Source organism: Vicugna pacos, chromosome 1 (assembly GCF_048564905.1).
Source record: "Vicugna pacos chromosome 1, VicPac4, whole genome shotgun sequence".
In the NCBI taxonomy this organism is placed as follows: Eukaryota; Metazoa; Chordata; class Mammalia; order Artiodactyla; family Camelidae; genus Vicugna; species Vicugna pacos.
Genome location: NC_132987.1, coordinates 47421897 through 47443448, shown reverse-complemented (window position 1 = coordinate 47443448; position 21552 = coordinate 47421897). Strand labels below are relative to the sequence as shown.

The 21552-nt window shown below is 35.8% G+C and overlaps 1 protein-coding gene across 11 annotated transcripts in view; it reads left to right on the top strand.

Moving 5' to 3' along the window:
- TBL1XR1 (TBL1X/Y related 1) overlaps window positions 1–21552 on the top strand; it is a 157337-nt gene that overhangs the window by 104669 nt on the left and 31116 nt on the right. For 8 of the 11 annotated variants that reach the window (XM_072961266.1, XM_072961275.1, XM_072961250.1 and 5 more), the window contains one exon: window positions 12151–12253. The exons of 2 other annotated variants lie outside the window; for them this stretch is intronic. In XM_072961266.1, the coding sequence (XP_072817367.1) occupies window positions 12196–12253 (58 nt within the window). In that variant the 5' untranslated portion in view covers window positions 12151–12195. Of the gene's footprint in view, window positions 1–7608; window positions 7751–12150; window positions 12254–21552 lie in introns of all 11 variants that reach the window. One more of the 11 variants, XM_072961259.1, reaches the window with a different exon arrangement.

The following is a 21552-nucleotide window of genomic DNA, read 5'->3' as shown; positions in this document are numbered from 1 at the left end:
ACAGTTTTATATTTAAAAGGGTTTTAGAAGACCTATCTGTGTGAACAGCCACTCTTGGGAATGTTGAAGTCTATAGTTGGAATTTACGCAAAGGCCAAAGTTTGTAAACACCTGGTATAGATCATAATTGAAACAAATGATTAACATGAGAAGTCTCAATTTCTAATGAAAAATTGATATGGTGTACCATTCACCTATGTCTCTATATAAATCAATGTTTATAAAGGATAGCTGTTCCAAATAAGCATCATGTGTAATAAAAGTACTTAAATATTTCTTAATGAGTCAGACTCATTTGTTTACCCTTTTCCTAATTGTTGGAGATGTTCATCTGAGATCTGACAGGATTTAAAATGTTTTAATGAACTTCGGTAAGCATAAATCACTGCGTGATCTCATTCGGTTAGCTTGTGTGATTTATGTGTGATACTCTTTATACTTGTACTGACTCAAATCATTAAAGTTTAGAAGTGAAAGAGACTGTCTACTTCACTTTCCTCATTTTGCAGATGAGGAAACAGAAGCCCAGAACTTCACATTTGTCTAAAATCGTATAGACTACCTGAAATCTTATTTCTCTGTCATGTTATCTTTAATTTACATGAGAGCTCTGGATTCCAATGGAAAAGGAAAGGAACAGAAAAGAAATTTAGAAGTTTATCCCTTCTAAGTTATGCTTTAAATTCTTCAGATTCATCAACTTTGGTGACCATTAATCTGATAACAGAAGAAAGCAATAACCAAAAGAAAAAAATTCTAACAGCATGAAAATTACCTACAGCTACAAGCATACTTCAGAGATGTTGCAGGTTTGGCTCCAGACCACTACAGTAAAATAAGACAGTGCATATAAAAGCTACATTTACACAATACTATAGTCTATTAACTGTGCAATGATACATTATATCTTTTTTAAAAGGCTTAATTAAAAAATACTTTATTGCTAATAAATGCAAACTATCATCTGACAGTGCAGGGTTCACACAGACCTTCAATTTGTAAATAATAATAATAATAATAATAATAATAATAATAATAATAATAATAATAAAGCCAAGTACAATAAAATGATATATACCTGTGTTAAAAAAAGAAGAAGAAATTAGCCCCTACATAAAATGTACATTCTGTCAGGCACATTCTTAGGAAAATTATCTGGAAGATGCTCATATGCCAAAATTGGAAGGTGAAAATCAGTGCCAGTGCCTGCTGATTTCCATTCACAAACTGTCTTGTCAGCTTGTTCTCAAAATGTATTTGCTTCTCTTGGCTGGGGAATGCTGTAGACTTTTTACTCGGAGGCATTATATTCAAATTATTAAAGATACTTTTAGAAATTTATATTAAAAATGAGATATAGAACTAATGATTTATTTTAAAAGAATATTTTCTCATTTTTAATAGTGTGAATAAAAATTATCTCATGAGATTGGATCTTTAAAAATATAGTTTAAATTTAGCATTTATCCTAGTGTTAAGAGTGGTAGATTTTTTGCTTAAGGAAATACACTACTTTGCATAATATTACAGACACCTGTGAAAACACATCTTTAACATGTTTGGCAAATAAACCATAGTTGTAGTTCAGGGCTAGTATACAAAGAGTATATATGCTGTTGTTTGACATTAAGTACTTTAAGAAATCAGCCAAATAATTTAGTTTTATTGTATGGGTTTTATTTTGTTTTTTAAGTTTGCTTAGTGTTGTATTAAAGTAAGATGAAATACATCTTTCAATTAGAGCATAGTGTTTCTTGAGATTATCTGTTTCTGAATCCTAATGTTGTGCTTTACAGTTTACAAAAGTAGTTTTTGTAAACGTGACTTCATTTAGTCTAATAAAATTTTGTGAAACCTTTTAAGATTTAGCGCTGAAAATGTTGGGAATGTACTTTATGCACATTTTAATTTTTATTACCAAAGACTTCAAAGCTGAGTCCTAAAATACACATTCCTTCTTTGTACCTTATTTTATATACACAAGTGTTACTACCTAACATTAGTAGGATTTTAATTACTATTTTTAATGAGGTGGGAAATCAGGGATAATGCATTTTTTGTTGCTGCTCCTGAGAGTGTTGCATGGAGGTGAGGAGGAGAAGGGGACTTAGGGAGGCAAAGGATGAAGTGTTGACGTATCCTGTTAATCTAATCATCTCTGACAGTTACAGGACAGGATAAGCTCCTAAAGATAGAGAGAGGCACATTTTCAAAAAGGCAGATCCCAGCAGTCATGAACTTAACATCCATAATTTTAGAGGTCTGCAGTGAATGATTAGTTTTTCAGAATTTGTGATGATGGGTATGTATCAGTTCGGTAGAGCTGCCGTAAAAAAGTCCTACAGACTGGGTGGCTTAAACAACAGAAACTTATTTCTCACAGTTCTGGAAGTTGGCAGTCCAAGATCAAGGTGCTGGCAGGTTTGGTTTCTCCTGAGGCCTCTTTTTGACTTGGAGATGGTTGGCTTCTTGTGTCCTCACATGGTTATTTGCCTCTGTGCACATGCAGTCCTGGTGTCTTTTCCTCCTCTTGAAAGGATACCAATCAGTCACCTTCGGTTATATTTAGATTATTAAAGGTTCACCCTGATGGCCTCATTTTAACTTAGTCACCTTTTTAAAGACCCCCCCCCCCAAATAAACCCACATTCTAAGATACTGGAGGTTGGGGTTTCAACATAGGAATTGTAGAGGGATACAGTTCAGCCCATAAAATGGTAAGAATCACCATGACTTTGTTAATGCACAGATTGACTCAATTTCTCTCCTCACTCTTATTTCATTCCTCCTCCACACACTTTGTTTCATTGTTAGTTGTTGTTGTTGTAGTTTGGCATTTTTGCAGTGTGTCTTGGTTTTAACAAGACAATTTTTGACATGTTCGTATGGTCACCCAGTGGGGTAGCATGGCAGCTAATTAACTGTTACTTTACTTCAGAGGTGAATTGAGAACATAAACCCAACCAATTTTGATACGTGATTCTGGGTGTGTTTAGAATCTTTTATTTAGCAGGATGTTACAGTGGTCTGCTTGTGACTGCAGAGGCTGGCTGACCATTCAGGACTGCCATTCACATCCTTTTTTGTGTAAGCTGTGTGATGATAGCCTGTACTGTACGTGGGTCTTGGCAACCTGTGTCATGGCTTGGAGTTAGCAACTTACTAGGACCTGTTAGTGCTAAGAATTTTGATCCTTTATAGTTACTACATTCTTTTACATTATACATTCCATACTGTTTTTTCCTGCTCCAAGAAAAATCAGTTTAGTATTTGAATAACATTTCTGAATACAGAGATCTGTATATGGAGGTGCAGTTCTCATATGGCAGTGCTCTTGCTTTAAAATGAGGAAGATAATTCTGAAGAGGAAATTACGTAATGTGTATACGGCCTAGTCCTGTATATAGCATGTCACAGTTACTCAGTAAACTCGAACAGTCTTCTATTGCATTTTCCTCAACTTTCAAATTAATGAGAAGTAGTGTATACACAGGTAGGAGCAAAGGCATATTGATACACTTCAGACATTTAAATTAAAAGGTTAATTAGTTCCTTCAACATTGTGCCTGTTACAGAAACCTGTCAGCCTACTTTTTGCATCCTTTGCCTATCTGAACCCCCACCCAGCCTCACTGTGTATGCGCTTATAATTTTCTGTGTTTTTTCTAATCTAAGTTGAAATTAATTGTTCTCTTTATTCCCAGCAACTTGTAGAGTCACAAGATCTGGCCCTGGTCTCTGTTGTTTAGCCATACCTCCACACCCGTGGAGCCAGGCACCTCAGATGTTTTGGGAGAAGGCAGAAATAAAGTTGGGTACTTGCTCCAAGGGAAAAAAAAAGTCATAGTACCTTACACATTGGAAGTCTTCATCCAGTTTTGACTGAGTGAATAAAAATAAATCTATCGGGAAAATAGTGCCCTAGTGTATTTTCCCCCATAGGCTTTTTTAACTGCATGACCATCATAGTGCTTGCTTTTCACTCATCACTAACGCACCCGCACAGATACATCTAATCAGCATTTGTTTGAATTGATTTATCACCCGCAAATGAAATAAGTAACTGGGAATTTGGCCTCCGTGTAAAAGGGGAGCAAAACCAGAGGAACCACTTTCCATGAGCGGCGAATTATAATATTATAACTCCCCTGAGCACTTCTGCTGGGATTCTTCTGTTTACCTCTAGTTTAACATACATAAAGTATAACCCACAGAGGGCTATGCTCTCTAGGTAGCCCATTTCTATGGCTAATTCTTTCCACTTGATAGTCTGGAAACAATTGGGGAATTTTTGGATTCCTCCCACCCCCACTTTGTTATTTCGCCAAATATAGTCTTTCACTAACTTTAGTTATTTTCTCATTTTGAAACATTTCTTGGGTCATTCCTTCTATTTGTCTACCCTCTTTTGGTTGCAACTGACAAATCTTAACTGGGTTAGAGAATAAAATTAATTTTTGACTTCTTTAACCAAACTGCAGTCGTAAGTTAGCTTCAGATAGTGTTTCATCGAGTTGCTCAATAGATGTTTGATGTCATCAGGAACACAATTTCTCTTGTCTCTCTGCCTCTGTTCTAACTTCAGTGATGCACATTTCACCCCAGGCTTCATATAGTGTCCTTGTCTGCCCACTGCTCTCTGAAAGGAAGAGGCTGACTTTCATAGAAACCAGCTCTTGTCTTCTAGTATTTCACTTACTGGGAGTGATTGAGTTGAGGCAGATGGGGGATGGTGTGTGTATACAGAGGAGGAATGTCAGTCGTAAATAGAAGATATGATATGCTGATTGGCCTAAGCAAGTAAGCACCTTCCTATGCACCAGGAGGTCCGTCCCATTTAAATGACAGGGCTGAGAATGGAACCTTGGTCTTCAAATGGAAGGCAGTTGTAGTATCTTTTTGTTAGACAGTGGCAGTGGATGCTACAAGAGGCAAGACACAGTTTTCTTCCTCTTGCTTGTTAGTCATTCCACGTTCTCAGTTGCTGAATTCAGAGAAGCCTGAGTCGTCTTTTCTGTTAGATGGACTCCTAACAGACATATCAATCACCTTGGGCCCCTGTGGGTCATTAATGTTTATTTGGAAAGGTAACCCAAATGTCCAAGGTTACATTGTTTGACAGTTATTTATCAATATTAAAAAAACAGTTGTTTAACATCAAAGTTCGTTTAGCAGCTTTTAGTATTGTTGCCTTTTTCTCAACTATTAAACAAATGGCTGTGGCTGGTATTTGTAGATACTATGTGTACAAAGATATGTTTTCTGTTTTTTGACAGTCTTGGTAATACTGAATATTATTTTTAAGTGTTCGCTAATGATATGACCAAAATGGTTTTTTGTTGTTTATTGTTAGTTAAGTTGAACATGTAAGAAATTTTTCAGCTGGAGGGATCCTAAATTGGTTTGATCTTTTGAGGGACCTAATTTGTTGACATTCTTTAAGAATCAAAATAGCTATTTATCTGTTCCCTTTGGTCCAGTAATTTACCTGTAGGGACTTCTCCTGATCTTGAGGAATATTTACAAATGCACTCCTACCAAAAAGAAATGGAAGAAAAATAACTTTAAGCATAAATATCCTTATGTCACTCTTAAAATAATGAAATTTTAGAATAATCTAAATGTTGGGCAGAACAAAAAGGAAACTAATATGTCTGTAATGGGATAATATGCTGTCACTATACGTTTTGGACTAAATTATTTTTGTAAGATAAAGAAATTTTGATTCTGCATTTGATTTTAGATAATGCAAAGGGTTTTCAGACCTGAATAGTGTGTTGCAAGCTGGAGATTTAAGAAAATCTTTACTGTTTTGTTTTTCTTTCTATCCATAACTTTTCACTGTTTTTTCAGTCTTGTAAATTTAAAATAATGTGATTTGGAATCATAATTGGACCCTGGTTTGCTCCAGGAATGGGATTAGAAAAGAATATGATATCTGTCCTATTTGAGGCCAAAGGCAGAAATCTAGTACTAGATGGTTAGAAGAACAGACTAGGAGATGGTTAAGTACTTGGAGCAGTTATTATTCAGTGAGTTAACGCTGAAAATGCTATACAGATTTGGTTGAATGAATCATAGCTGAATTGCCTCAGCAGTCCGGTTTTTGTAGTATTTGCTAGATTATTGTCTGTACAGTCTTGAAGTAAAGTATTGCATACCCAACATTTAAAATATCAGGTGTACTTTTAAATAGAAACAGTTATTAGTTAAGACTAATTTTTGTTTTTACTTCTGGCTACTTTAGTATAGCTGTGGGTCTCAAGTAATTATCTGTAACTCATGGGAGTTATGAATAAAAGCTTTTACGACTTTTCAAGCTATTTCTGAGAGTTAGGGAAAGAAAATACAAAGATACTTAATGTTTTTTTTAAAGAACTCAGTCATTTACTATTTCAGGATGAATGAGTATGATCAGGCAAAATGTGCAAGGAAGTATCCTGTGATTTGAGGAGGTGTTAGTTTAGTTTAGAAAACTTGTTTACTTTAATAGTCCATCAGCTCTTTGAGGGCAGGACTTTACCGGTGGTAACCTCTGCCAGACCTGGCACCTGGATGGTATATGGTAAAGATTGGATGAGTGTCTCACTGCTCTTTTGTGACCTTGTTTAAAGACGTTCTGAAAAATACCACAGTCTTTCAGAGGAGGTACAGTGGTAAGGCTTTTGTGGGCCCTTTAAAAATCAGTAATATCTGAGTATCTTATCTTCACTTGGGGCAGGCAAAGACTACTTCACATTATAGATGTGTAAACAAACAAATCAAAATGGACCAGTTCTACAAAGCTATAGTGAGCCCATTAATGAAGTGGTGGCATCTTCTCCAGTTTTGTTCTTCGGCACACAGGCTTTTAAGATGATTTGAAAGTGAAAACTGAGGTTTTCAAGCACGGAATGTCTTTTAACTTTTTTTTTTAGTGTTGTCTAACCGGCTGTTCTTTTAAGGTGTCCTGTTTGGTCTTAGAATTTAAATGGACCAATTCCATACCAAACCATATTCTAGAATTGTCTTTGAAAGTGGATAAACTCAGGTCTTTCTAGAGTCTGTATAGTTTTATTGCAACTCTGACTGAACCTTTTAATGCAGGATTGTGTTAACTTTACTTTTTCTTAAACATTTTTTATTGATTTATAATCATTTTACAATGTTGTGTCAAATTCCAGTGTTCAGCACAATTTTTCAGTCATTCATGGACATATACACACTCATTGTCACATTTTTTTCTCTGTGATTTATCATAACATTTTGTGTATATTTCCCTGTGCTATACAGTGTAATCTTGTTTATCTATTCTACAATTTTGAAATCCCAGTCTATCCCTTCCCACCCTCCACCCCGCTGGCAACCACAAGTCTGTATTCTCTGTCTGTGAGTCTATTTCTGTCCTATATTTACACTTTGTTTTTGTTTGTTTGTTTGTTTGTTTTTGTTTTTTAGATTCCACATATGAAGGATCTCATATGGTATTTTTCTTTCTCTTTCTGGCTTACTTCACTTAGAATGACATTCTCTAGGAGCATCCATGTTGCTGCAAATGGTGTTATGTTGTCGGTTTTTATGGCTGAGTAGTATTCCATTGTATAAATATACCACTTCTTCTTTATCCAGTCACCTGTTGATGGACATTTAGGCTGTTTCCATGTTTTGGCTATTGTAAATAGTGCTGCTATGAACATTGGAGTGCAGGTGTCATCCTGAAGTAGATTTCCTTCTGGATACAAGCCCAGGAGTGGGATTCCTGGGTCATATGGTAAGTCTATTCCTAGTCTTTTGAGGAATCTCCACACTGTTTTCCATAGTGGCTGCACCAAACTGCATTCCCACCAGCAGTGTAGGAGGGTTCCCCTTTCTCCACAGCCTCTCCAGCATTTGTCATTTTTGGATTTTTGAATGACGGCCATTCTGACTGGTGTGAGGTGATACCTCGTTGTAGTTTTGATTTGCATTTCTCTGATAATTAGTGATATTGAGCATTTTTTCATGTGCTTTTTGATCATTTGTATGTCTTCCTTGGAGAATTGCTTGTTTAGGTCTTCTACCCATTTTTGGATTGGGTTGTTTATTTTTTTCTTATTGAGTCGTATGAGCTGCTTATATATTTTGGAGATCAAGCCTTTGTCGGTTTCACTTGCAAAAATTTTCTCCCATTCTGTAGGTTTTCTTGTTGTTTTATTTCTGGTTTCCTTTGCTCTGCAGAAGCTTGTAAGTTTCATTAGGTCCCATATGTTTATTCTTGCTTTTATTTCTTCTAGGAGAAAATTTTTGAAATGTATGTCAGATATGTTTTCCTCTAGGAGGTTTATTGTATCTTGTCTTATGTTTAAGTCTTTAATCCATTTTGAGTTGATTTTTGTATATGGTGTAAGGGTGTGTTCTAGCTTCATTGTTTTACATGCTGCTGTCCAGTTTTCCCAACACCATTTGCTGAAGAGACTGTCTTTACCATTGTATATTCTTGCCTCCTTTGTCGAAGATGAGTTGACCAAAGGTTTGTGGGTTCATTTCTGGGCTCTCTGTTCTGTTCCATTGGTCCATATGTCTGTTTTGGTACCAATACCATGCTGTCTTGATGACTGTAGCTCTATAGTATTGTCTGAAGTCTGGGAGAGTTATTCCTCCAGCCTCTTTCTTTCTCTTCAGTAATGCTTTAGCAATTCTAGGTCTTTGATGGTTCCATATAAATTTGATTATGCTTTGTTCTAGTTCTGTGAAATATGTCCTGGGTAATTGGATAGGGATTGCATTAAATCTGTAGATTGCCTTGGGCAGTGTGACCATTTTAACAATATTGATTCTTCCAATCCAAGAGCATGGAATATCTTTCCATTTTTTAAAGTCTTCTTTAATTTCCTTCATCAATGGTTTATAGTTTTCTGTGTATAATTCTTTCACCTCCTTGGTTAGATTTATTCCCAGATACTTTATTACTTTGGGTGCTATTTTAAAGGGGATTGTTTCTTTACTTTCTTTTTCTGTTGATTTATCGTTAGTGTAAAGAAATGCAACTGATTTTTGAACATTAATTTTGTAATCTGCTACCTTGCTGAATTCTTCAGTCAACTCTAATAGCTTTTGTGTGGACCTTTTAGGGTTTTCTATATATAGTAACATGTCGTCAGCATATAATGACACTTTTACCTCTTCTTTTCCAATTTGGATCCCTTTTATTTCTTTCTCTTGCCTGATTGCTGTGGCTAGGACTTCCAGGACTATGTTGAATAGGAGTGGTGATAGTGGGCATCCTTGTCTTGTCCCAGATTTTAGTGGGAAGCTTTTGAGTTTTTCACCGTTGAGAACTATGCTGGCTGTAGGTTTGTCATATATAGCTTTTATTATGTTGAGATATGTTACTTTTTTTTTTTTAAGGACACATTTGTTTGTATATTTCTCTTCATTGAAAGACCGAATTCTACCAGGCTTAGGACATCTTTATTTCAAATCTGTCTGTTCCTACCTCTTAGCAGTGTTTTGTCCATCCTAGGGATATACTTGGTGTAAAGGGAAGCAGTAATGTTCTTTGTCTCCTGGAATGGAAGTTAGCTGAAGTAGGGCTTAGAGCTAGAATTCACTTTCAAAATTGGAAAAATTTATCCTGTTTACTTAAAAAAATATTTGCTTGTGATTACAGAAACTAATGTGGTATTATGATCAATGTAACAAACCCATTCATAGCACTTTAAACAGGTAGAACGTCCCTGCTCTGCATATTTGGTATTTTTTGTTATGACTTTAAAAAATGTACCACCAGTATGTATTTATTATAGGAATTTTTATATAGAGAGTATTTTATATCATTTTGAGTTGTATTTTTCTTTACCCTGGAATATATTAGGTGATGTTGAAGCACTACTGATCACTGCTTTAAGTTGGGACATTGGTGGCCTTTCTTTATCAGAACCAGGCATTGTTGAAAATCTTTACAGCTTAGGTACTTCGGTGACATCATTATTTGAATGTTGAACTGAATGATATGTCTGAGGAAAAGAAAACTTACTCTGTTTTCTTCATCAACCTATTTTACTTGGATTCTACCTAACCTATCTCGTGGGAAATCCTCTTAATCAAGTAGTGACTAATTGTTCCCCTGACAAATAGATATCCATGATTGGTCAGATTATGATTTGATTTCTTACAAGTGTATAATGGGTGGGATCGGCTGTTTTGTTTTTTGTTTTCATTCAGACAGCAGACTTTCAAAATTAACTATTGAGTACCTACTATGAGTGCCAAGCATATACTGTGGGTCAGGATAAAATTGAGCAAGATATCCTCCAGAGATATCCTCATCTAAGGTGCCACAGTGACATCTAGACAAGATGTCCTGAGCCAGAATTGTCATAGGTGTGTTACCTTTATCATTCTCTTAAATGTGAGATGTAAATATCTCACCAACCATCCAGATGTCCGAAAAGAAACTTTTGATTCTTCCTTTTCCACAACTCTGTGTCCAATCCATCACCCTCGAGTCCACTTCCTGACTGCCTTTGGATCTCAGTATTTCTATTCAGCAGTAACGCCACAGCCCAGGTTTTAGTCTTCTCCTAGGTTCCTACAACACCCTCCTAACCTGGCTCCCTTTTCCCAGTCCAGTTTCCTTCCAGTTTGTCCTTTATATCAGAGTCAGGAGGATCTTTTTAAAACATAAATCTCATAATTCCCCTGCCCTGCTTTAAACTCTTCAGTTCATTGGTTTCCTCTAAGTGATGCTTTCAAGGTGCCTCTCAAGCCTTACTTCACATTTTGTTTCTTTTTCTCACCAGCCCTTCTGCTGATTGTTACTGCTCGCTGGATTGCTTCTGTTCCTTGCCCTCCTTTCCAGATGTTCATGTCTCACGCTTCTCCTGTCTATCCTTCAGTTCTCGGCACTAGTGACACTTCCTCTGCGATTCCCAGACTGCTAAATTTGGCTAGGGCTTCCTTTGTGTGTGTCCATCGGAGAATTATTACCTACTTGTTCCTTTTCTTTTTTTCTGAAATAAGCTTCATGAGAGTTTAGTCACCAGGTTTTCCACAACTTGTGGCAGTAGCAGTTCCTGTCAGAGTCACCTGTTTAAGTGCTTATTAATTTGTGATTTTTAAATATACTCTTAACTCTGCATCATAAGAGATCCATGATGCCACAGGACAATCGGCATAAGCCCATGATTAGACACCCCTTTATACTGAATAGATGTCATTATATCCATTTTTAAACAAGGGACCAAGAAACTATACTCTGTGGGCTAAGTCTGGCCCCACCAACCTATTTTATAAGGACCCACAAACTAAGAAAGATTTTTAAAGTTTTTAAGTGCTGAAAAAGGAATCAAAAGAAAACTGTTTTTGATACAATATCATATGAAATTCAGATTTCATTGTTCATAAATTTTTATTGGAACATGGCCACACTCATTTGTTTGCAACGTTGTTGCTGCTTCTGCGCGACAGTTGCAGAGTTGTGTGGTTGTAACAGTGAATGTGCGGCTGGTGAAGCCTGAGGTGTGTGCTGCTGTGCTCTGTACGGGAGGAGCTTGTCGACCTTTTCTTTAAACCCTTTTGTGATGTGAGAACAGATAGGTGTAATTAGGGCATATTTAAGTTGTATCTGTTTCCTTTTTTCCCTCCTTTTGAGAATATCATTTGAATTTTCAGAAACTTATTCTAATCTCTCTGCCTTATACATACCTAGAGCTTTTTCAAACTTAAACGTTACAGATTAGATGTTGAGAAAATAGAGGCTTCGAATCCTACCAAATTATGTAGACAAAATCAGCATCGATGGCTTGTCCTCCATCCAATGGTGTAAAATCATTCTTTTCCAAAATAAGTAATTTTCCGATTCTTAAAATGTACTTTTTTTTTCAGTTAAGGAGAAAAAACAACTTTTTATGCTGTTTGATATAATTTTAAAGTAAAATGCTAAAGCCCTTTTGTATATTTTGAATCATTTTTGCCAGTATGTTGCAGAAAAAGCGACCCAGCCATGTTTTGGTTGTATAACCTATTACTAACTGTTGGAAGTAATATTTATTCGTTAGGGTTTATTTTTAGCCAGTATCGAACCTTCATTTCACATTATTTAATAAAATCAAATGGTTTTTACAAATTGTTTACATTTTGTTTAAAATATTTTATTGAGAAAATACTTAATTAACTTTGTTTTATTTTTAGGGTTATATCCTGTGTTGTGACCTCATGGTTTAAGTGGGAATAAAGATGAGTATAAGCAGTGATGAGGTCAACTTCTTGGTATATAGATACTTGCAAGAGTCAGGTGAGTACTTTCATAAAGTAAATAGGCCTCAAATTATTTTAACATTCTCAAAATAACCTATTATGCATTTGAAATTTGTACCAGTCCAAACTGTTGAACTTTGTATGTTTCCTTAATGTCTGGACTGCCATTTTAAAGCTATATGTTACTGCATGGTTTAACTCTCTGACTCTTTCAAATATGTTGGAATTATCTCAGACAGATATTTGTAATGAGTGGTTTGGCTTTCACTGTTGAAAGGCCATTTTTATAATTTGTTGTGAAGTGAGATTATTACACACGATTAGTAGGAACATATAAACTCTCAGATACCATCAGTTTGATACTGTGTATTCAGAATCCTCAGCTAAATGTTACTGGTCCTAATTGCAGTTAGCATTTTAAAACTAAATTAACTGGGTTTTTTTTTTTTTCATAATGCTTTCATACATATTATCCCAATTGATTAAATGTGTCCTTGACTTGAATTTTTACAAATGTGTTTATTGAGGGTGATTAGTAAATATAAATAATTGAAAGCCATTTGTCACAAATCTTAAGTCAGTGATGTCCAAGTTTTCTAGACAAATTAAAAGGTATTATAAAACAGGAGGAAACCTGCAGGGGAAATGTGGGATAGATTAAGAAAAAAAGGGCAAAAGTAGAAGCGGGAAAGATTTGGATTGGATGGGACATAGGATGGTGGAAAAGATTGATTACAATGGTAAGTCAGATTGTTCACATGAGAAGGAGTCATTTGGTAGTTGAAAATATGCTGGAGAGGTTGAATTTTAGAAACTATAGCCTAAAGTTACTAGCATGTTTGGTAAGGTAAGGTTTGGTATATGGTAATTTTGGTAGTCACTTGTGAGAACAGATGGAAGGAATAGAGTAGGGGATTGAGCCCTCAGTTTTGGTTTGAAGCTCCAGTTATTCTTCTTAAAGGGCGTAGTTGTCCTTTCTCATACAGGGAATGCCATTGTAGCCCCCAATCTTAGATCCTCTGCTTGCTGGAAGGTTCCCACCTCTCTCTAGTTCTGAGCCTTTGTCTTGGGCAGAGGTTTTCTGTTCCCAAGTACTGTCACTGCTGCCTTCTGGCTGAGAACAGCTGAGAAAATCATGTCCAGCAAGGGCAGGGAGGGGAAAAAGAAGAAACTAAAGTAACCAGCAATGCAGAATAGCTTGTTGTAAAGCTTTGAGATTAATCGATCTTGTTTTGTTTCATTGTTTTCAACTGGTAATCTGGTATTGAAGGCAGAGCCAAAGAGGACATACACAGAATATCTTGAAGGAGATAAAATGATTAATAAAGTGTTGAAAAACTACTGACCTGGAACTGTTAGATATATAACATGTATGCACACATTTGGATATTTTTATGTAGTACTTTGGGCCATATTGGAACGAATTTGTTAGGTTAAAACAAACTCTACATTTTCTGCCTTTGAATCTGACCGCCAGAGCTTTGAGGCCTTGGACCTAAAGTGAAAAACATTGTGGAGGATCAGTGGATGGGAAAATAACTATAATGGCGTATAGTTGTGTTGTAACGGCAACTATTTAGATTTAACCATATGAAACTACTATTTCTGCAGATGAGATAGAGTTAACTAGCTCAGCAGCACCCTGTGGTCCAGCCTCTGCTTGGGTGAAATAGGGCAAGGTGAAGTGAGAGGTGTCAGTGAACACGCAGATCTTATTTCCAAACAAAAGCCCACAAATTGATGTTTTATGTTCCTACAAGAGAATACAACAAGTAAAAAGACAGTAAAGTAATAATACTCTGGATTAATTTCTGAAAAAGTATCCAGTGATTAAATATTATCAAAAATCTTAAAGTTGCTTATGTTCTCAGAAAATCCTGCTAAATTTCATGTTTCAAGGTATTTCATGTTGTAAAAATAAAGCAAGAATAATAATTTTTTAGAAAAACTTCATATGGCAGATTAATATTTATCGTGTTAAGTTCTGTGTAATTGTTTACTGTGTTGTTAGTTGTGCTTTCTGTATTTATTAGAAAGCTTTGTACTTTACAGTGTACTGGTGATGAAGTATGATGTTAAGCCATGTCTCTACAACTGCACATCAGTTCCTTTATAAAATTTGTAACTTCTATTTGCATTATGACTTATAGGGGAAATCTGACTCAACCAATGACATTTTGACTTACGGCAGTTTTTCTAAGAATGCAACGTGCCATAAATTTAAGAATCACCTATACTAAAGTTCTAAAGTTTGGTTCTCTGACAGTCTGCATTTTACAAATGCCCCAGGTGATTTTTAGGCATCATAAAGTTTGAAAGCCATTCATCTATATTAGTTTTAGGATAATTAGAACTTGACAGGAAAGTTGACAACAGGTATGTAGCATGTTCACAATGTCTTGAAAGAAAAATTATATTTAGTAGTTATTTGAGATAAAGTAAAAAGCCTAAAGTGTATACATTGAGATTTGGAGCATTAGAATATCCCCTAAAGAGGAAGCTGCCCCTAAAATGGTGCGTTTTTATTTGCAGGCAAGGTTTAGCGGGAATGATGAGGCCTATTTATACCTTAAAAGTACTATGAGACATTTATTTGAAATTACTTCCAGAAATAAGAGATGGGAGTTTAAGAAATTTATACTTCTGTCAACTCAGGACAGATTTCCGATAGAGCTCAGAATCCAACCCATCTTATTAGCACCTGCCACTGACAGAAACTCTTCCTTGATTCTGATCTCTAATTACACATAAAAGTGACCGTATTTGTGGTGGGTTGTATTTTGGAATCACCTAGTTCTGTAATTCCTTCTCTGAATTGTTTTTGGGATTCAGCATTTATTTATCACCATAACTTACAACAGATGATTACTGATAATTAGTTATTAAATATCTAAGAAATAAGATGTAAATTACTTTTAGACCGTAATTATTTCTCTTAAAAGATTTAAAGCAATATAGAAGAAACTAGAATCCTAATATTGCTACCTTCCGTATAAAAGAGTACTGAATTAGGTTAGGAGATAGGAAAAAATATATATTTATGACAAAGGAGGTATCTGTGCAGAGAAATTCAAAGGACTGGTTTGTAAGACCTGCCACAAAGGAAGATTAGATTTCCCTCTTGCTTGTCTCATTATCTTGAAGTTCTCAGTCAGAAAGTCCAAAAACACCTTATGAAAGTTTTGTTCTGTTTTGATAAACGTGTGATTTTAGAAATCATGTTTTTTGGTAAGAACTTCTAATATCTATTTTCTGCAAACAGTGTTTAATGTTGACTGGACTATGGTATCCATCTCCAAAGGAAATAAAATCATTTAAATTGTTTTAATTTTTAATACATTATACTATGTGGTAAACTTCCTATTATAACTGTTATCAGCACTGGAAGATACTACCTGTGAAAAGCTCACACACACCCCACCCACCCCATCCCCAATTTACAGAACTTCTCAGAGCTGCCATTTTCTCATTCATAAAATTTGTTCTTTACTGAAAAGGGACTTGATTGTGATATTCAGCCTCAAATGTTTCATAAACTTGTTTGAAATAAGCCATCCTTCTCTATTCATTAAAACTAGTTAAAAGTGTAGTTATTGTAGGATGGTTTTATTAAGTCCCAAAAAGTTGGGACTTTTTATTTTTCTTGTTTTTAATCTCTGGAAAGTTCACCCTAAGTGAATTACTTTGGCCACCATCATTTTACACTGTTGTGAACTAGATTTTTCATATTCAACAAATATTTCCTCGGGAATAAAATTCACTACTTTTTTCCCTTTTGAGATGACTTGGAAATTGAGCATATTTGACGGGCAGCACTGTAAGTAACAACTGACTTGTTGCAGTGTGCTCCCTTCAGTTAGCATTTGCCCAAGGGCAACGCAAATCTAGCGACCATATGCAGAATAAGTACTAAGTGGTATGTACTTTAGTTGTATATAACAAACCAAACCTGATACACTGTTAATTTTAGAAGAGCTAAGCTGGTTTGGACCTTTAAATTTCCCTTCCCTCCACCCTCTCCTCTTTTTGCATCACTTGACTCTCTTGCAGTTATTCTCAGTTTTAGTTTACTTTTTTTCTGAAGAAATTGTTCCTGGCAATTATTTGTGAACCTTGTGGCACCCCTTTTTCTTGTTGCTTTGTTGTATAAGGTGAAATTTTACTTTGCTTAAAACTATTTGGTTTAGGGGAGAATTCTTGATTCTATATTTAACTGTTGTGTTACATGTTCAAGAGCTTGAATGTTTATATTGATAATGAACTTGAATGTTGGATGATATGAAACATTTGCATCTTGTGATTGAAGACTAACTGGAAAATGCAAAAACAGCGTGTCCTTATTACTGAGTATTTTTCTAGATTGTCATTCTGAATACTATTATTTTAAAAACTCCTCATGTTTTTAGAACTGAGATTCTTCTTGCCAGTCTCCGCTCATGAGAAGGTGATGATATATGTAGTCTTAAAGCATTTGGTTCATGGGGGATCATCTTGTCTCTCCTGCACCCCACCTCTTTTCACTGTTTTCTGACATTTTCAAAGGGATATTGCATCTCCCTGGATACAGGCCTTGCACCACACAACTTTTTCTTACCTGGTGCTTACTTAAAATGTATTGTTTGTTTATAAGATCACACATCAGATACGTGCTTAATTTTAGAAATCTGACTTGATCATGGTGGGCACAAACTAACCTGGATGTTTATGTGTAACATTAAGGTTCTGACCTATGACACCAAATAGCCCCATTCATTCTTTTTTTTTTCCATTTAATATTTTTACCCTACAATGACCAGTAAAATATCAGCAATCAAATGACAGTGTAGTCATTTTTCTTGACTCAGATAAAGGTCACTGGACTGGATAAACATTCCTTCCTAGATGTCCCCCCACTGGTGCCATTTATAAGCAGACTTTAAGGATGGGCTAGATGGAGTTAGGTTAAACTGACTACCAGTAATGTGCCTGTAGCTACAAAGGACTGGAGTGAGGAGAGAGCTCAGGATCTGGTATGTCCACCATGAGTCTTTCAGTGTTTATGAGTAGATGGTCAGCTACAAAGTGCAAGTAAGTATATAGTTTTGCTTTATAATCCAATAAAATATCCAGTAACATTGAATTGACACATTTAGTTGTTGTACACATGACTAATTAACAATAAAGAGCAAGCAATTGTCATAAATGCTGGTAATTACTATACTTACTAATCAGTTTTTCTTCCCATTTTTGTAAACTGAATGACTGTTTTTCACTGATAAAAGGAATTCCTATTACACATTCCTACTGACATACTTGTTAAAAGACAAAAGTTCTTTAATAGTTGCCAAACAGAGAACTTGTTCACTCTTAATAGTAATATTTTTGGGTTTTTTAGGGATAGCCAGCATAGCGAGGGTATAAGGAAACATAAGTTGATGACGATATTATAAATTTGCGCAGGTTTTTGGAAAAGCAGTTTGGCAATCATGAAAACTTCTTTTAAAATGCTCATGTCCCGTTCAACTTTTGAGAGAATCCATTCTAAGGAGAAAAAATATATGTGTATGTATACATGGCAAAAGCCTATACACATAGATATTTGAGGTAAGATTCTTTTAAAATAATGAACATTGGCAAAGTCCAGATGTTCAGTGGTGGGATGAATAATTTACTCGCTGAGTGCATTTATTGGCTGAATGTTATGATAATACTAAAATTATTTCAGAAAATAAAATTCATATAAAATGTTCAAAGTTCAAAATTAGGGTACAAATGATATAGCCAGTATATTGTGCTGAAAAAAAGGAAATAAAAATAATAACAATTGTATTTCGATTTTGGTATTGTAATTTTTTTCCCTTCACATTTTTCCTTTTTTTTTTTAAACTTTTTTTTAATTGAGTTATTGTCATTTTACAATGTTGTGTCAAATTCCAGTGTAGAGCACAATTTTTCAGTTATACATGGGCATATATTCATTGTCACATTTTTTTTCACTGTGCGCTACCACGAGATCTTGTGTATATACTTGCCTGTGCTATACAGTATAATCTTGTTTATCTGTTCTACATTTTGAAATCCCAGTTGCTTTTTTTAATAAGTGCTAAGTCTAATTCTTCAACATCCGAGATCCCCTATAGCATTTTTCCTCCTATTTCTTTTTACCTTTTCTAAAATCTTTAATTAAGCAATTACATGTGGAACTTATTACAGTAAACAAAAAATGTGGGTCTGTAGGACAGAGTTGGAAACAGATTTGGGGGCAAGGGAGTGTGTGGTAATGGGAGCAAGGATATAATTTTCTGGGCTTCTCTGACCTGAAGCTCAAAAAGAACATTGGTTAAATCAGATTTTCCTTTTAGACTAGGGCACTGTGTTATAATAGTGGCTTTTTTTTTCCATATTCCATCCTGTACTGTAAACCATGTTCAGAGCCCATTTTTATGTTCTGATACTCTCTGTTTACAAAGTAGATTTGGCAGTCTCTGGAGGATTTGTCTTCCCTTTGAGAATACAATCCCTGTTGTCCTAAGAGAAGGCACTCCTGAAACGAGCAATATGTAGAAAATAGTTGTCTTGTGATCTCATGTCTTACATGGAAACGGTGTGTGGTCTCAAGAGTAACTCCACATACACCCTACACTACTGGCCTTTTATCGCAGAACATCTCTGAATTACTCTGGATTGAAGTTTATGTTTTTCACCCTTACTCTCTCTGGAATCTCTTTTCTCCCTCCCAAATCTTACTCAGTCTGGTGAATGCGTAGAGTACTTGATTACAGAGGTATTATTAATATCAGATTTGCTTTTACTCCAGTAAAGAATGGTTGCTATATTAGGCAATCAGGCTAGACCTCAGCATTTCACAAATTTAAGTTGATCCCTTTTGCTTTCTATTATGTAGATCGAAAGCTGTCCCTGAAAAAGTATTTCCCATTTATGTATTTATACATAAATGCAAATATTTTTGACTTAACCCTTGTTCAAGCTTTAGTTTTGTTTTTCAAGGAGAATTTTCATATCTTTTTTTTCTGGATTCATAGATTTTCTGATGTGCCAAGATAAAATTATAGTAGAATTGCATTCTGATTGAACAGAGAACTAGTAAAATTAGGTAATGATCTAATTTCCCTGAATTGAAAGATTACTAGACATAACCCCACGCTCAAGCAGCCCAGTCTAGTAGTCATATACATATGCACAACCACAGACACACTTGTGATAATCATTCAGTGTGGTAAATGCCATACATAGACAAATTATAGGATTAATGTAAGAGTGTGATCAACCCTGGAGCAGTGAAAGGAAGGACTTCACCTCCATTCCCATTGGTGAAAAGAGCACAAGAATACATAAGGGCCAAAGGCGTGAGAGCACAGCATATTCAAGGTCTTACTTGTGACTGGCAGTCACTTGAATTTATTGTACCGAGGGAAGAATGGGAGGGTGGAATTGGGGGACTAAGCCTGAAGAGATGGGTAGGGTCAAGATTACAAAAGTAACTGTGTGCCATACTTGAGAGTTTGTCCTTTATTATGAAGCCCTAAGGGATCATTGAAAGTGCTCAAGTAAGGAGTGGCATGATCAGTTTTTGTTTTACAAGTAGTAGTCTAGCTGTAGTGTGGCAGGTGTGCTCAACGAGGGAAGACAGAAAGGGGAGTTTTGACAGTAACAGTCCAGGCAAAGGATGATGGGGGGCCGAACTCAAGGTTCTGGCGGAACAGGAAAGCTGATGACAAAGACTAGAGAGGTAGGATTGATAGGTTTTGGCAGATTGTGGAATGCTAAGGGCTGAGGTGGGAGTTAGGATGACTTTCAGGTGTAACAAAATAAGTAAGAAATTTCTAAGGAAAAAGAAGGTTTAACCGGAAAAAGAAAAGTAGTCTTGAACATAATGATGTTAAGCTGTCATGTAATGCTGTAACTAGAGATAAGGAAAAATTATAGTTGAATTCAACATGAATTAAACAGAGCACTTAATTCTGGACCTTCTCTAGGGTAAACATGAACGGTAAATGCCAAGTCAGTGCTGATGACCACATTAGGATTGTTTGCTTATTATTTGTGAACATCCTAAGCATATGCACAGTAACTTGAGATGGCTGTGAGCACCTGGTCTCACAGAACAAATTCAGGATGTATGCAGCATTCCAGCCAAAAATTGACGCTGCTCTCCCTGCAGCTCTCAGGATATTCTTGGACACAGGCTTGAACTCTACCACCTGATTAAACAGAGTCTAAAAATATAATTAATTGTTATTTAAATCGTACTCAGGAGTTAGAGAGTGCAGAAATCATGGACTTTACTGTAATTTATAAGGCTTACGAAAATCAAAACACTTTAGAAGCCTCGTTTAATGAGATGTCTTACTGCTTCATGCACTACTGATACCACTTTCTAATACCCTGAGTTGAAACAGGAGAACAGTTACGCAGTCTTTTATTTTCTGTTGGTAACAGGAGCTCACTCTGAATTAGCTTTTTCCTTGGCCGCATTCTGACTGCTCAGCAGGATTGGGAGAGTGCAGTGGTTAAGGCCATGGTCTCTGAGTGAATTTGAAAGTTTATTTTTGTTGCGACTATTTTCTCATCTGCTAATTCGGATAATAAAGTAATACAATTATGCACGCATGGTGTCAACCCTCTGTAAGTGATATCATCTGTCTTGAAGTCTGTCTTCTTAAACCTCCAAGTCACTTGACTGTTTAGCTTTTATTCCTGTTTATGGTTTGCTGCAAAATGTATTTTGGAAGGGATATATAATTGAAAACAGCCTCCACCCTGCCTATGTATTTCACTTCCATTTCTCTCACCCTTTCTCCCCATCCTTCCCAGTCTTTATTCTTAGCTTCCTGTCCTGGGGACCTGAAATCTACTCATTCAAGTAGTTGTGGGTTTCCTGACAAGGACAATGTGAAATGGTGCTTTTTCATTTCTATGTTTCTTAGCCTTCTCTGTGAGCTCAAATTAAGCTGCAGACTGTAAATGTGTTTAATAATGATCTAGTCTGTAGGCAAAGTCAAGAAGTTAATATTCAGGTCTTAAAGGTAACATCTTTCCACTTCTCACTATGGGTAGCTACAGGAATGGTTAGGTGTTCCAAAGAGGGAGAGAAGGAGCAGCTGTAAGGAAAATCGACTTAGGTGTACTCTGACTCTCTATTAACCAATTACAATATCTCCTAGCCACATACTATTTGTGATCCCACAGTATTTTAGTATAGACTGTTTATAGGTCCCACAAAGAGCCAGAGAGTGGAGGCACAGAACGGAAAAAGATGTGGACTAAGCACTGAACAGCGAAGATAGGAAGGCTTGACAACAGTTATTATATGGATTAGTTTAACCAAGACCCAAA